Here is a 17550-nt window from a genome sequence, read left to right as displayed (position 1 = left end):
TGGAAGAACATTATACTCATATAACCTGGATGGAGTTACAAATGCAGAAATCTCTCTACCTCTGTCCATTAATGGAACACACCAATACCCTTTCAATAAATCGATCTTTGTAAGGAACTTTGCTTTTCCAACTTTATCTACACAATCATCTACTCTAGGAATTGGATATGCATCTGTTTTCGTTACAGCATTCACCTTCCTATAGGCCGTACAAAACCTAATACTACCATCTGGTTTTGGCACCATAACACATGGTGAACTCCAATTCAAGTTAGAATGTCTAATGATATTATTGTCTAACATATATTCAATTTCTTTCTCAGCAAGTTCACATTTTTCTATGTTCATCCTATATGGATGTTGTTTAATAGGTTTGGCATCTCCAACATCCACATCATGTGAAGCTATAGTAGTCCTTCTCGGAACATCTGGAAACAACTCTGTATATTTAAAAATTAACTCCTTCATCTGTTGTATCTGCTCTAGCTGTAAATGTGCTAATTTCTCATCAATATTTTCCAGAATGGTTGAATTTGGTAACCTAACAGAAACAATGTTGGATTTAGAATGAAAGTCAGATGAATCATCTATCATGTTCCTAGTTAAATCAAACTCATTCTCACTAACCACAACAATCACAGTATCAGATTGTTTCTCAAAATATGGTTTTATCATATTTATATGGCAAAGTTGTGTTGACCTTCTACGATCTGGAGTTTTTATCATGTAATCCACATCATTGATTTTAGACACAATTTCATAAGGACCATGAAATCTAGCTTGTAAAGGATTTGTCTACACTGGGAAAAGAACCAATAACTTATCTTCAGGCTCAAACATCCTCATCCTAGCTTCTTTATCATACCAACTCTTCATTTTCTCCTGAGCCAACTTTAAATTTTCCTTGGCTAAGCTACAAGCTTTATGTAACCTTTCCTTAAACTTCAACACATAGTCCAACAAATCAGTGTGTACTTCCTTACTAATCCACTGTTCTTTCAATAAAGCTAAAGGTCCTCTAACTCTATGCCCAAACACAAGTTCAAATGGACTAAAACCTAAAGATCCTGTACTGATTCCCTTACTGCAAATAAAGGTAAGTTTATACCCTCATCCCAGTCACTTTCATTTTCCACACAATATGTCCTAATCATATTCTTGAGGGTAGAATGAAACCTCTCCAAGGCACCTTGCGATTCTGGATGGTATGCAGACGAAGTAATTTGCTTAGCTCCCAATTTATAAACTATCTGTTGAAACAATCCAGACATAAAATTACTGCCTTGATCAGTTTGTATTTCCTTAGGTAATCCAAAATAAGTAAAGAATTTTATAAGAGCCTTTGTCACAGTTTTAGCTTTTATATTCCTAAGTTGTACTGCCTCTGGAAACCTAGATGAAGTACACATGATAGTCAACAAATACTGATAACCAGTTTTTGTCTTTGGTAATGGACCAACATGATCTACAATAACTTTAGAAAATGGTTCACCAAATGCTGGAATAGGTTGTAATGGAGCTACTGGTGTAACCTGCTTTGGTTTACCCACAATTTGACAAATATGGCACGTTTTACAAAACATCGCCACATCTTTTCTTAAACCAGACCAGTAAAAATGTTTTAAAATCTTATCCACAGTTTTCCTTACCCCTTGATGTCCACCTAAAGGCACACTATGAGCTAAAGTCAAAATCTCATTTCGATAAACTTTAGGGACAACTACCTGGTAAACAACATTCCAATCCTCACTTGCGGGAATTGTAGGTGATCTCCACTTTCTCATCAACACTCCTTTTTCCAAGTAATATCCTACTGGCATCTTCTCAATTTCACTACCTAGTAAAGGTTGTTCTCTTAATTTTATAATCTCAGAGTCTCTATTCTGCTCTGCTATCATCTCCTTCCGAGACAGAGATAAATCTTCATAGTCAGACTTACTCCAAGAATCTTGTTCAAACAACGAAGATAAGAAAGTCTCTGACACATCCTCAAAACTCGAATCCTGAGTTTAACAGTCCTGAGTAACAACCTCATTCTGCACATCAATCTTTTTAGCCATAGTTCTAGTCACAACACAGGAAGAATCTGTGTTAGAATTCAACTCTGGTTCCTCTGACTCCATTGTCAAATGCACTTCAGGAAAAACTTGTCCACCTGCCAAGTCATTACCTAACAATAAAGAAATACCCTTCACAGGTAAGCTATGCTGTAATCCTACTTTAACAAATCCTGTAACTAACCCTGATTTTAAATTTATGTAAATGTACAGGCATAAAATCACTCCCAACACCTCTTATATAATTTACCTCACCAGTATCAGACTCTCCATTAAACTTCAACACACTGTCTAACATCAGTGATTGAGAAGTTCCAGTATCCGTAAGGATTTTTATTGGCACCACAGTAGATCCTTCTTTCAAAGATACAAACCCTTCAGTTATAAAATGATCATATCCCTTTTTAACTTGGTCAGACTCTAACAAAGCCTCATTTGTATTCATCAAACCCTGTAACTTTACAGGTGCTTCAGTATGTTGCACACAAGCATCTGGAACTGCTTCCTTCTCCTTCTTTTTTAATCTGAAACAGTTAGCTATTACATGGCCAGGCTTCTTACAATAGTTACAAATAAGATCAAACTGTCTTTCCTTCACAGGTTTTCCTTCCTCCTTACCTTTCTCATTAACTTATGATTTAATTTCTGATTTACCTTGAGTCTCCATGTTATTTTTCCTCTTAAACATTCTACCCTGAGGAAATTTATTCTTATGGATTAAAACATACTCATCAGTTAATCTAGAACAGTCCTTCAATTTACCAGTATCCCTCTCATTTAAGTAGGTCCTTACTTCAACAGGAATGCTTCTTTTAAATTCCTCCATTAAAATCAGCTCTCTCAATGTATCATAGTCCCCATTTACATTTTTAGAAGAAACCCATCTCTCAAAACACACAGCTTTATCATAGGCAAATTCCACATAAGTTTTTTCCACAGACTTTTTCAAACTTCTGAATCTTTCCCTATAAGCTTCTAGGACTAATTTGTATGCGTTTAGAATATGCATCTTCACAATATCATAATCAAGTGCTTGTGCAGCAGTTAAAGCTGTGTAAACTTGTTGTGCTTTACATTTAATTACACTCTGTAACAACACTGACCATTTATCTTTCGGCCACTCTGACATCTGAGCAATAGTTTCAAAATGTTGAAAATATCTTTCCACGTCTGTTTCACTAAATGGAGGGACCAATTTCATTTCTTGACTGGCAACAAATGGTTTTTTAGAACCAGAAGACTGATTCCCAGACCTTAACTTCTCCATTGCATATGCAAATTCTCTCTGTTTTTGGTCAGCCTCTAATTTACAATGCTCCAATTTCATTTGTTTGATTTGCAACTGCATCTCCAGATTACTTATTGGAAACAACTCTAAAATTGAATCATCAAAAACACCCGAATCCACATAGTGTGACGTGATTTTTCTCTGTAATTCAGCCATTGATGTAGTCTGAAAAATACCTTTAAGTTGCAATCTACGAGCTATCTCAGACACCTCAGTTTTTTTCGCCTTCGCCAACAACTCCACATCTGGCGAAACCAGAAACTCATCAATATTCATCGTTGCCGAATACCACTCACAAGCCAATCAAACAAACCAATTGAGTATTCCCCATATCCAAAACACCAATTCAAAAGTTAGCAAGCATTTGAACTCAAACGATCCAATCCCAGACGAGCCCCCATAATTATGTTACGTATTCAGGCAACAATAAATATATGAATTTGGCAAGGGCTTTTATAACAAACAACAGTTTTATTGAACACTGAAAACAAACCCCCCCAAAAGTAAACAAACACTAACGTAACCGGAAATCAGCTGCTGTGTGGCAACTTAAACAGTTCTTAAAGCGATGTTGCAAAAACAGTTCTTTTAAGTAGGATTGCCACAAATTCAAAATGCTCACGGTTCATTTAAGGGAGAGACTTTTTAAGACAACTTAAATTCTCTTTCACGTCATTTTGCTTCAATCCCCGACGTCGAACTTTTCCCACAAAGAATTTTACGAAATGGAACGGCTTAAAGGCACTGACCTTTCCTTCCACACTATCCTCAATCCTTTCTGGTATTCCCAGGGATTAACATGAGAATAGTCAACAAAATCCTTCCGAATAAGGATCAAACAAAGGTTGAACCTGTTTCACCGTAGAAATCGATTCTCCTCGATCTTTAACTCCCGAACTCCGATCTTCACTCTCCACTGATTCTCAAACTAGCAGTATTGTAAAGAACCTGCTGGCAATGACCTTTTAAACTTTAGGTATTAGATAAAACTTCATCTTTCAACTAAACTGCGTCATCACATTAAATCACGCAGTGGCATGAAGTCAACTTGGCAAATCCAGCCACGAACTGCCCCTCCTCACAGGGTGGGGTCTTTCTTTTATAACCTGTAAAAAAAAACCTGTCACATGATCTCTACTGGCGGGAAAATGACATCACTCCACCATCACAAGACCATTACCTCAAGTCCAGTATAGCTTCAACCCCAGTCATGTGACAAGGGTACCACTGTCATGTGTCACGAGTACGTAACACCTTCTTCTGGACAGTGTCTTTACAAGATGGGTGACCCCAGCCATTATCAACTCCCTTCAGAGATTGTCTGCCTGGAGTCAGTGATCACATGACCAGGACTTGTGATATGCACCAGCTGCTCCCTTGGCTTCACGTGACCCTGATCGTGGGGGTTAAGCCCAAGGGTGACCTACAGGATATCAGAGGGACGGAGCATCTGACACCCCTTTGGTAGAGATACAGTATATCTTCACCTGGCCACCCTCTATCTCTAAAAGTTCACTTCTTATCATCCTAAGGTCCTGGCATTAAAACATCAGATTAAATGTTCTGCTTCAACTGGCTAATTTACCAGAATGAATCTAGCAAAGTTGTTTTGCCTACTGGGGCAGAAATTGCTGTTGAAAACTCTTTATAAACTCATCATCCTCTTCACTCCTTGTGCTACTGCATTCCTGGTTAGTTTTACAGATAGTCACGTACGTTCGAATGCTGTTCATAGACTTCAGTTCAGCATTCAACACAATCATCCCTCAGAAACTGATTGGAAAGCTGAGTCTACTGGGCCTGAACACCTCCCTCTGCAACTGGATCCTAGACTTCCTGACTGGGAGACCTCAGTCAGTCCAGATTGGGAGCAGCATCTCCAACACCATCACACTGAGCACGGGGGGCCCCCAGGGCTGTCTGCTCAGTCCACTGCGGTTCACTTTGCTGACCCATGTCTGTGCTGCAACACACAGCTCGAACTACATCATCAAGTTCGCCGATGACACAACTGTGGTGGGTCTCATCAGCAAGAATGACGAGTCAGCTTACAGAGAGGAGGTGCAGTGGCTAACGGACTGGTGTAGAGCCAACAACCTGTCTCTGAATGTGAACAAAACAAAAGAGATGGTTGTTGACTTCAGGAAGGCATGGAGTGACCTCTCCCCGCTGAACATCAACGGCTCCTCAGTAGAGATCGTTAAGAGCACCAAATTTTTTGGTGTTCAACTAGCAGCGAATCTCACCTGGTCCCTCAACACCAGCTCCATAGCAAAGAAAGCCCAGCAGCGTCTCTACTTTCTGCGAAGGCTGAGGAAAGTCCATCTCCCACCCCCCATCCTCATCACATTCTACAGAGGTTGTATTGAGAGCATCCTGAGCAGCTGCCTGGTTTGGAAATTGCACCATCTCAGATTGCAAGACCCTGCAGTGGATAGTGATCGGGGTTTCTCTTCCCACCATTACGGACACTTACACTACTCGCTGCATCCACAAAGCAAACAGCATTATGAAGGACCCCATGTACCCCTCATACAAACTCTTCTCCCTTCTGCCATCTGGGAAAAGGCACCAAAGCATTTGGGCTCTCACGGCCAGACTATGTAACAGTTAGTTCCCTCAAGCTATCAGACTCCTCAATACCCAGAGCCAGGACTGACACCTTACTGCCTTATTGTCTTGTTTATTATTTATTGTAATGCCTGCACTGTTTTGTGCACTTTATGCAGTCCTGGGTAGGTCTGTAGTCTCGTATGTTTTTTTCTGTGTTTTTTTTTTACGTAGTTCAGTCTAGTTTTTGTACTGTGTCCTGTAACACCATGGTCCGGAAAAAAAGTTGTCTCATTTTTCCTATGTACTATACCAGCAGTTATGGTCAAAATGACAATAAAAGTGACTTGACTTGACTTGACTAATTGTGGATCTGAACTATTTTTACACCATGCTCTTTACAGGTTTATCTCCCTGCAAATTTGCTCAATACCTTTCCCTAACTGTCAGACATAGAACAGTCTGGGTGATGTAACTGTACCTCTATCTTTCCTCAATTCTAAACAGATAAGACCAAGAGACCATAAGACATAGGAGTAGAATTAGGCCATTCAGCCCATTGAGTCTGCTCCGTCATTCCATCATAACTGACCCTGGATCTCACTCAACCCCATACACCTACCTTCTCGCCATATCTTTTGATGCCCTGACCAAACAGGAAATGATCAAACTCTGCCTTAAATATACCCAAAGATTTGGCCTCCACCAGAGTTTGTGGCAGAGCATTCCACAGATTCACTACCCTCTGGCTAAAAAAACTCCTACTTACTTCTGTTCTAAAGAGTTGCCCCTCAATTTTGAGGCTGTGCCCTCTAGTTCTGGATACGTGCACCACTGGAAAAATCCTCTCCGCATCCACCTTGTCTAGTCCTTTCAACGTTTGGTAGGATTCAATAAGATCCCTCCTAAGATAAAGGATATATTGTCCTTTATCATTCCAGGATAATCTTGGTGCCCAGCTCTGCAATATTATCCTTCATCCATCCTGTCAATTCCCTCCCCTTCCTTAACATCTAATATTCAGAAATATTTTAGCTATGTGTGTGTTGTTACCATGACATTGTAATGTTACATAAGTAGCTGCACCTATAACTCAAGAACTTTGTTTAAATTAAGCTTCTACCATTTTCATTATGCCTACTCCAATTCGATCTTAGACCACCCGGTACTCTCTCAGTCTTGTTTTGTTTGTCTGTTTATTTATTTATTGAGATACAGTCCGGAATAGGCCCTTCTGGTCCTTCGAGCTGCTCCACCCAGCAGCACCTGGTTTAACCCCAGCCTAATCATGGAACAATTTACAACAACCAATTAACCCATCAACTGCTACGTCTTTGGACTGTGGGAGGAAACCAGAGCGTCTGGAGGAAACCCACATGGTCACAGGGAAAAAATACAAACTCCTTACAGGCAGCAGCGGGAATTGAACCCAATTCACTGGTACTGTAAAGCATTGTGCTAACAACTGCCCTACTGTGCTCTGACTTTCAACTTAAACCAGTTTAGTTCTGGTATTATTTTTCTCTCCCAATCACCTTTTTACTCTTTCTGAGCAAACCCGCTACAAAATTTGAAAAAGTTGACAGTTAATTTCTGTAGATTCAGCTCCAAAAAGAAGCAATGCTCTATGTTGTGTGATGTGAAAGTCAATTCATATTTACGCAAACAAGAGAAAATCTGCAGATGCTGGAAATCTAAGCAACACACACAAAATGCTGAAAGAACTCAGCAGGTCAGGCAGCATCTATGGAAACAAGTACAGACGGAGGGTGTTGGACCAAAACATCAACTGTACCCTTTTCCATAGATGCTGCCTGACCTGCTGAGTTCCTGCAGCATTTTATGTGTGTTTCTAGCATTTACATGCTACTTTCATTCATTCAAGTGATGTAGGGTTCACTGCTTGAACAAGCATTTAATAAAAGTCATTGGTGACGATGACATACAGGTGTGCTCTTCAATCCACCTAATCAATACTGAACTGGTTTGCTAGTCTCTGTCTTGGACAATAACCCTCCAGACCATTTTCATCCATATACCTATCTGAACATTTCTTACATCTCACAATTGAACTTGCAGACACTTCTACTGATAGCTAGTTGCACACTCACACCATCCTCACAGAAAATCCTCCTCTGGTTCCCTTTAACTATATCACCTTTTACCCTAAACCTATGATAGTTCTAGTCTCACCCAATCTGGGAGGGAAATGCCTGCTTGCATCTATCCTATCTTTACCCCTCATTATATTGTACACTGCTAAAAGATGCCCACTCATTCTCCTACGCTCCAGGGAGTAGAAGTCCACTCCTATTCAACCTATCCTGTAACTCAGGGCCCCAAGTCCCAGCAATATCCGAGTAAATTTTTCCTGCACTTTTGATATCTTTTCTGTAAGTAGGTGACCAGAACGGCACACGATACTCCACATTTGAACTCGCCAACATCTTATACAACATCAGCATAATATCCTAACTCCTGTTCACAATGCCCTGATTTATAAAGGCCAATGAGCCAAAAGCTTTCCTTACTATCCTACCCAGCTGTGATGCCACATTCATGGAATTATGGATCTGTTCTAATTTGCCTACCAGTGCAATGGTCCACAGCAGATGCATCTCATAGGCTCTTCAAACAACCCTAAAACATGTGGACAACAAAGATGCATACATCGGGATGCTCCTTATTGAGTACAGCTCAACATGCAATGGCGTCATCCCTTCAAAACATATCAATAAGCTCTGGAACCTTTGTCTCAATACCTTGTGCAACTGGATCCTTGAATTTCTCACTTGCAGACCCCAGTCAATTTGAATTGGCAACAACATCTCTTCCATGATCTCCACCCAGGTCATGGTCTTCACCCAGGTCCATCTCCACCCAGGTCATGCTCTCTGGTGGCTGCCACCAACAGGAAGAAGGTACAGAAGCCTCAGGACTCACACCACCAGGTTTCAGGAACAGTTATGACCCCTCAACCATCAGAATCTTTAACCAGAGGGGATAGCTTCACTTTCTCCATCACTGAAAATTTCCCAGAACCTGTGGACTCACTTTCAATGACTCTTCTTCTCATGATCTTAATATTTATTGTATATTAACTAATTTATAGAACATAGAACAACACAGCACAGTATAGGCCATTCAGCCCACAATGTTGTGCCGACCCTTAAACCCTGCCTCCCAATTAACCCTCCACCTTAAATTCCTCCATATATCTGTCTAGTAGTCTCTTAAATTTCACTCGTGTATCTATCTCCACCACTGACTCAGGCAGTGCATTCCACTCATCAACCACTCCCTGAGTAAAAAACCTTCCTCTAATATCCCCCTTGAACTTTCCTCCCCTTACCTTAAAGCCATTTCCTCTTGTACTGAGCAGTGGTGCCCTGGGGAAGAGGTGCTGGCTGTCCACTCCATCTATTCCTCTTAATATCTTGTATTCCTCTATCATGTCTCCTCTCATCCTCCTTCTCTCCGGAGAGTAAAGCCCTAGCTCCCTTGATCTCTGATCATAATGCAAAGTTATTAATTATTATTTATTTATTTTTGCATTTTCACCATTGTTGTCTTTTGCACACAGGTTGAATGCCTATTTTGGTGTGGTCTTTCATTGATCCTATTATAGCTGTTATTCTATTAGGATTTATTGAGTATGCCTGGAAGAAAATGAATCTCAGCATGGTATATAGTGACATATATGTACTTCGATTATAACTTACTTTAAACTTTGAACCTTAACTGGCTTCCAGAGTTTGGTTTCTGGTCAATGTTATCTCCCAGAATACTGACAGTGGGGTATTCAATGATGGTAATGAAAGTCTTGGGCTGATTGCTGGATTTTCTCTTCGTGGGTATTGTCATTGGCTGGCATTGTTGGGGCATATGTTACCTACCACCTGTTCTTGTGCCTATCTGAACCACATTCACTGGCAGCTTATTCCAGAAATGCACTATCACTTGTGTGAAGTTGCTCCTCAAGTCTTATTTAAATCTTTCAACTCTCACATTAAACCTTTCCCCTCTAGTTTTTATTTCTCCTTCCATAAGAAAAAGACTGTTCATCCTATCCAGAAACATCAGGATGTTTCACACCTCTATAAAGTCAGCCCTGAACCTTGAAAATATTTCCAGCTCACACAACTTCTCCCTCTGACCTAGGCCATTGGTGCTTGGTAGCATTCTTGTAATCTTCTCTGAACTCTTTCCACTTCCGCCATGGATTTCCCACAACAGGGTGCCAAAGCTCAAAATGCTTCAAGTGCAGACTCGCCATTATCTTGTACAATTGCAATATTTTGTCTCAGCTCCCATATGAGTGTCCTGACTGATGAAGGCCAATGTGCCAAAGTCCTCCTTCACCAGTCTCTGCCTATGTCACCGCTATGTATGTCCACTGTCGGACCCTCTGTTCCACAACACTTCCCATGATGCTACCATTCACTGTACAAGTCTCATCCGGGTTTAACTTCCCAAAATGCAACCCTTTGCACATCTGAACTGAACGCCATTTGCCAATCCTCAGCCCACTTCCCAACCTGATTCAAGATCCTCCTTTAATTTTTCATCACCTCCTTCACTGCCTGAGGCACCACCTATTTTACTATCATCGACAAACTTACTAACCAAGCCTTGTACATCCAAATTGTTCATCTAAACAAATAACAAGTAACCCTGCACTGACTCCTGTGCAACTCCACATCTCGCCAGTCTTTGACCATCACTCTCTGCTTCCTAGCATCGAGCCAATAATGAGGTCTGATAGCTGTCTCTCCCTGAATCCCTCTCAATCTAACCATCCAGACTAGCCTGCCATGTGGGATCTTGATAAGGGCCTTGGCTGGAAACATCGACTCTTTATTAATTTCCATAGATACTCCCTGGCCTACTAAGTTCCTCCAGAATTTTGTGTGTTGCTTTGGATTTCCAGCATCTATGTTACTGGACTGTAGTCCCCTGGCTTGTCTTTGCTGTCCTTCTGAAATAAAGATACAACATTCCCCACCCTCCAGCCTTCTGAGCCTATGGCTCAAGATGAAGCAAGTGTCTTTGCAAAGGTCTCTACAATTGATTTCCTTATTTTCTCACAAGGTCCACGAACACACTCAGTCAGTCTCTGGGGACTTAAACACCTTTATGTGCTTCAAGGCTGCCAATGCATCTTTCCTTACATGATCTAAAACATCACACTCATTTCTTTTGCATCCATTATGTTTTCTACAGTAAAAATCTAATCCACCCCTGTGCCACCTCAAATGGATGGATGATCTTTAAAGGGACCCATTCTGCCCCTGGCCGCACGTTTACTCTTCATATACCAATGGAAATTTCCTTAACCCTCCCTGCCAGGTCCATCTCATACCCCCTATTCCCCCCCGATTTCTCTCTTGTGTGTCCTACACTTGTCGTCATCGAGGGATTGCTGAAACTCTCCCGATCTGAGACCACAATATCTCTTATTAACCAGGATTCTCGGCTTGCCAGCCTTGTCCATCATCAGAGCAGGATCATGCTGCCACTGAACTCTTGGTATCATACTTTTAAAAACCCTTCATTTGAAAATCATTTTTTACCAGCGAACAATCTCACACTTTCAGGACCTAAACAGACAACAAATACATCACATATAAAACCTGGTCCCACTCATCATTGATGAAGATTTTGAATCTGTCATACACGTTGTGTATTATTGAAGAGAGGATGCTGAGCGTTGATTCGGCTCACTAATCTGGCACACAATAGCAGATCACTTAGACTGTCTGAAGCAAGGCATTACATGCCTAACAATATCCCAACTTTTCTTCCTTTGAGAAAATGCTATTTACAGTCAAATTCAGGAATATTGATAACACATTCCTTGTTTCTTTTTAGGTGGACACCATTTACAGAACGGTTGAAGGATACAGAGGTGTGAAGATTATAAAGATTAGGTAATCTCAGCAATACCCTGCTCACTGAGTCATGCTTTGCCAGAATCACACTGCTTCAGACTTCATTCCAACTTGGTTCCAAATCTGGGCCAGAGAGATGAAGTTCAGAGTTGTGGCTATAGTGATGGCCTTGACCAAGTGTGGCATCGAGACATTCTGAAAACTCAGTCAGTGGGCATTAAAAGGAAATCATTCCCGTTTCTGGAATCATAACTGATACAAAGGGAGGAGGTTATCATTATTTGAAGTAATTTATCGTAACCGCAGGACATCACTGCAGGAGATCCTCAGGGCAATGTCCTAGGATCAACCACTTCCATCAATAGCCACAGGTGGAGATGTTCACAGATTGCACAATGTTTAATTCCATCCACAGACCTTCAGCAAATGAAGCCACCCGACCCTCGGAAGTGGAAAGTAGTATTTGTGTGTCAAAAGTGATGAAAATGAGGAAACTTAACTACTTAACTTTAATTTTGGTGATATTATTGTTTCTCTGTCTGCTGCCCCATCCACTCTGATAGCACCTGCCAAAGCTCAAGGGCAGCGGGCACAAGACACACCATTACTTGCAGGTTCTCCTTCAAATTGCACACCCTTCTGACTTGGAAGTATATTATCAGTCCTTCATTGAAGCTGGATCTAAATCCTGGAACTTACTCCCTGAAAATAGTGAGGAAGGACCATCATCAGAGGGACTGCAACAGCATCCTCATGGAAATTGGGGATGGGCAATAAATACTGGCCATTTCAGCAAAGTATGGATGTCAAAAATAATTACAAAATATTCAGTCACATTGTAATCAGCTAGCTGCTTCAAAATGTTCTTTAGTCATGAAATGTACACCGAGCCTGGATGGGTAGTAAAGAATTTGCATTATTTTCTAGCTTTCACTCTGTAAGGATGACCCAAAGCACTTCAACCTACTTCTGACTTAACATCATTTTTACTATTGGGGTAAACACAATAATCAATGTGAATACTGTAAAGCTTCAGGAAGAAGAAAAAAATTAGAGTCAGCATCACTATTGCCTAGAACAGGGGGCAAGATGTCCCTGGTTTTGTTCCAGTAGATGATTTAGGACATTTCCACGCCAGTATTTTCTCTACAATTGTGCTGGGAAATCCATCGAGATTACGTGATCAAGTCAGTCTCTGCAAAGGGATGAGAATCAAAGCCTTTACAACTCAGAGGATGCAAATATTTCCTGAGCCAAGCTCACTCTAAAGATAAAGTCTGAAGCTCGACTCAAACTGTCTGGCTGTGCAGCTGGTGATGTTACAGAATTCTTGGTGGGATGCATCAGAATAGCAAGATCAAACTGAGGACTAGTTGTGGTGTTGGAAGCTTAAATACATTTGGCAAACATTCCCACTTGAAAATCAATTTCCTTATCCTTTGATCTTATTCATCTGCATTGCATCAAAATCACACTTCTCTTTTTTGTTCAACTAGTTCGTGCACTCAAAGAAACATCTTTCACCATGAAATGTTTTTGAGTTTCTATCACGCAGATATTGTACCACAAACAAATGGAAGAAATAACAAGTGCTTCTCTGGATTTGTTCTTCTACAAGAACATCAGAAATTGGAGCAGGAGTTTGTCGTGGCTCAGGCTTTCAATAAGATATGGCACCACGGTAGCGTAGCAATTCACACGACGCCTTACAGCTTGGGAAGTAGGGGTTCGATTCTGCCGTCATCTGTAAGGAGTCCGTACATCCTCCCCGTGTAATGCAAGGGTTTTCTCTTGGTGCTTCAGTTTCCTCCCACAGTCCAAAGACCTAGCGGATGGCAGGTGAAATGGTTGTTGTAAATTGTCCCATGATTAGGCAAGGGTTGAATTGGGGGTTGCTGAGGCAACACGGATTGAATGGCCAGAAGGGTCTCCTCTGCGCTGGATCCCAAACAATGTCTGATCCATTCCTGCAACACTTGATTCCACTGCAGATCCAACATCTTGCAGTGTGGAATATCAATTGTTCCTAGAAATTCAGTTTTCTAATCATAGCCTATTTGAAATTCAATCCGATTAATCATAATTCTGTTCTGAAGCATTTATCACATTATTCTAGAAATCAAAAGAGTTCACTCCCTCCTAGAAGAGAACCTGTCATATTCTTGCCAACATGAAACTCTAGTTAATTGAATGTTATTTAACCAGGTCAGTTGTAAAACTGATGACAAAAGAGTTAACAATGAGCAATAAATGCAGCAACCACTACATGACAAAAATATATTTAGAAAATAAACCATTCAGTTCTGATGTTGCCATGAACAACACCCAGGACCTGAGCAATGTGTTTCACAAAGAAACATCCTTAAATCAATTTGATTGTTGTAAAGGTGAATACTTTCAGTTGAAACCATTGACCTGTGCATTATGACTTCAGAAGAGTATAGTACTCAAATTCAAAAGTTCAACATAATATTTATTAACAAATTACATATATCACAATATACAACCCTGAAATTAATTTTATATGCTCAACAAATCTATAGAATAATATCTATAGTAGAATCAACAAAAGATCATCCAACTAGTGTGATTAACCAGAGTGCAGAAGACAACAACCTGTGCAAATCAAAATGAAGAAACAATAATACAAATAAATAAGCAATAAATATTGAGTACATGTAACGAAGAGTCCTTGAAAGTGAATTCATTGGTTGTGGGAACATTTCAGTAATGGAGTGAGTGAAATTGAATGAAGTTATCCCCTTTGGTTCAAAGCCTAATGGTTAAGGGTTCGTAACTGTTTCCGAACCGGCTGGTGTTCCTGAATCTGGATTAGATTTACAGCCCCAAAAGGGGAAGGAAGGTATTAAACTCAATTCCCCCAAAGAAAACCAAAACTGTTCATTGACATTTCTACCTCTAGATGATAGTTCTTTTTTAATCATTACCCATCTACACCCTTCTCTATTCAGATGCTAAGGTTTAACTCGACTAGTTTAACTTGTGTTTTATTTTTGCAAACAGGCAAGGCAGTATCGTTGTAGATCATGAAGTTATACTTGCTATGAGCTCATCGGAAGGATTTTCTAAAGAAGTTCTCAATAATAAAGTCGAAAATATCAAAGCAAGTCTAAAAAACTCAAGCTCAGCGGGAGGTAGGAATTAAACTCAAAGGGAAGCTTTACACTGTCCGTAATCTGTGCTCTACAGAAATGTTCAGTAGGACAGAGTGTATTACTGGCCTTCCAGTGTTTGATGGAACAGTGAAGGCCTTTCTCATATCAGAATATTTCATTGAATTTCCAAGGGTGTGATTTACCAAGTTTCATTTTTTTTTATCTTTTAAATTTAATTTTTATTTATCATACATTTTTAAAATTAATGATGTTAATTTTTAAAATTAACAATGCCTCATGCATTGTTAATATCTGTTCTGCATGGACTAGAGTAGTACCATCATCTCATTATCCTGAGCAACAAGAATAAAGTCTTGTGCTCTTCTATTCTACTCATGGGTTTGGAAATGATGTTTTGCTGTGCTCCATGACACAGCACTGAAACCCTTCTCCTAAATTGTCATCAGATTCAGAAAACTTCCATTCTTTCATATTTCAGGTTTGCATCATCCTGCAATCATTTATGAAAATAATTTATTTTCAAATTTTAAATTTCAGGCAACAATGGATTTGTTTTTGATAATTCCAGTATAACTGTGAAACAGCCTGCTTTGAAAGGTAGGACGTGCAATTTAATACTTTGTTACAACAGAACAAATCAATATTGTGTAATTAGCTGTAAATCTAAGTATATCCAGTTGTTTAAATAGCTTTGACGGTACTTTTAGCAGCAGAAATATTGGTAAGCAGAAAACTCCGTTTTAGGTTACACAACGCCAAGGACTGATCAATGTGTTTCCCAAAGAAATCTTTTAAATCAGTTAGTTGTTGCAGATGCAACAAGCACTGGATTTTCTCATGGTGTCAAAGATCAAAAACCTGGTATGAGTGTAATATTGGTTGAGTCTCCCCAAAGGAAACAGACAAAACTAGAATTCCACACTCAACAATTCTTCAGCTTCTCACCTCCACAGTGCATGAACTCTACTTCAATATTCCTTTCTTTCATACAATTTATTTACTTTGTTATTTATAGTACTTTTATGCCTTTGCACTGTACTGTTGCAACAAAACAACATGTTTTTACACCATGTATGACCTAATACTGCATCCTTTGCCTCACATATCTGCTCATCTTTGAGCTGTCATTTTGTTGGTCCACAACAGACTAAAACTGGTTCCAGTACACTCAAACACTGATAAACAGGGGTTTTTATTCCCTATTAGTTCTCATGTCATTTCTGTAATGATAATAAGTCCTTACATTTTGCAACAATGACATTAAATTTGTTATTCCACACTTCTTGTCATGAGTAGAGTAGAGAGCCCTCTGTATAGGCATGTCAGACATGAAGGCCATGGTACAATTTCGCAGAGGACGATCACACAGAAAGTTTGATCACTTTTTGAGAATGGCTGTATCAACACACTGAAAACAAACATGCTGCTCAAGTGGCTGGGGGAGCGGTGATGAATTGAGAAGGTGGGAGGTGATAGGTGGTAAAGGTTAAGGGTTGAAGAAGACAGAATCTGATAGGAGAGGGAAGGGGATGTGACAGGCAGGTGAACGGAAGGGGTAAGAGGGCAGCAGGATGGAGAATGGAAAAGAAAGAAGGGGGAGGGAGAGAAATGACTGATAGAGAAATCGATGTTCATGCCATCAGTTTGGAGGGTACCTAGAAGGAATATGAGTGTTGCTCCTCTAATCTGACAGTTACCTCATTGTGGCAGTAGAGAGGCCATGGACTGACATGTCGAGATGGGAATGGGGAGTTAATTAAAATGGTTGGCCACTGGGAATTCCTGCCTTTTGTATGATTTCACTTCAAAGATATTGGTGCTTCCATAACAATTCCATTAAAATATGTCAGAGTATTTTAATGAGATGCCAAATCTCTGCAGATTCCTGAGGAAGTAGTGGCACTGCTGTGCATTCTTTGCAATTGTATTTGCATGCTGGGTCCCGGAAAAGTCCACTGAAATAGTAACACCCAGGAATTTAAAGGTACGGTTCTCTCTACCCCTGATGCTCTGGTGAGGACTGGCTGATGGAACTCTGGTTTCCCTCTCCTGAAGTCTATAACCAGTTCCTTGGTCTTGGTGACATTGAGTAAGAGGATGTTGTTATGACACCACTCAGCCAAATTTTCAATTTTCCTAGTAACATACACAAAATGCTGGAGGAACTGACCGGGCCAGGCAGCATCGATGCAAAAAGTACAGTTGAGGTTTCAGGCAAGACTGAAGGAAAAATGCTGAGGAGTAGATTTAATAGGTGGGGAGAGGGGAGAGAGCAATATCAAGTGATAGGTGAAACCTGGAAGGGAGAGAGGTTGAACTAAAGAGATGGGAAGTTAATCGGTGAAAGAGACAGAAGGCCATGGAAGAAAGAAAAAGGGGGGAGGAGCACCAGAAGGAGACGATGGATGGGCAAGGAGATAAGCTGAGGGAGGAAAAAGGGAGTGGGAAGTGGTGAAGTGGATAGTGGGGAGCATTACCAGAAGTTTGAGAAATCGATATTCATGCCACCAGCTTGAAGGCTATACAAATGGAATATGTGTTGTTCCTCCAACTCAAGTGCGGCCTCATCCTGACAGTAGAGGAGGCCATGGATGGACATATCGGAATGGGAATGGGAAGTGGAATTG

General features: G+C 40.4%; 1 protein-coding gene across 1 annotated transcript in view; it reads left to right on the top strand.

The window, feature by feature from the left end:
* Positions 1-11829, top strand: part of LOC132397503 (uncharacterized) — a 64860-nt gene extending 53031 nt beyond the window's left edge. Inside the window, exon 4 of the mRNA XM_059976332.1 lies at positions 11767-11829. Coding sequence (XP_059832315.1) covers positions 11767-11829 — 63 coding nt within the window. The remainder of the gene's footprint in view (positions 1-11766) is intronic.
* Positions 11830-17550: the final 5721 nt, after the last annotated feature.

The sequence above is a fragment of the Hypanus sabinus genome, chromosome 7 (assembly GCF_030144855.1).
Source record: "Hypanus sabinus isolate sHypSab1 chromosome 7, sHypSab1.hap1, whole genome shotgun sequence".
Classification (NCBI taxonomy): domain Eukaryota; kingdom Metazoa; phylum Chordata; class Chondrichthyes; order Myliobatiformes; family Dasyatidae; genus Hypanus; species Hypanus sabinus.
The sequence above is the reverse complement of the archived record's forward strand: the minus strand, read 5'-3'. Positions and strand labels throughout refer to the sequence as shown.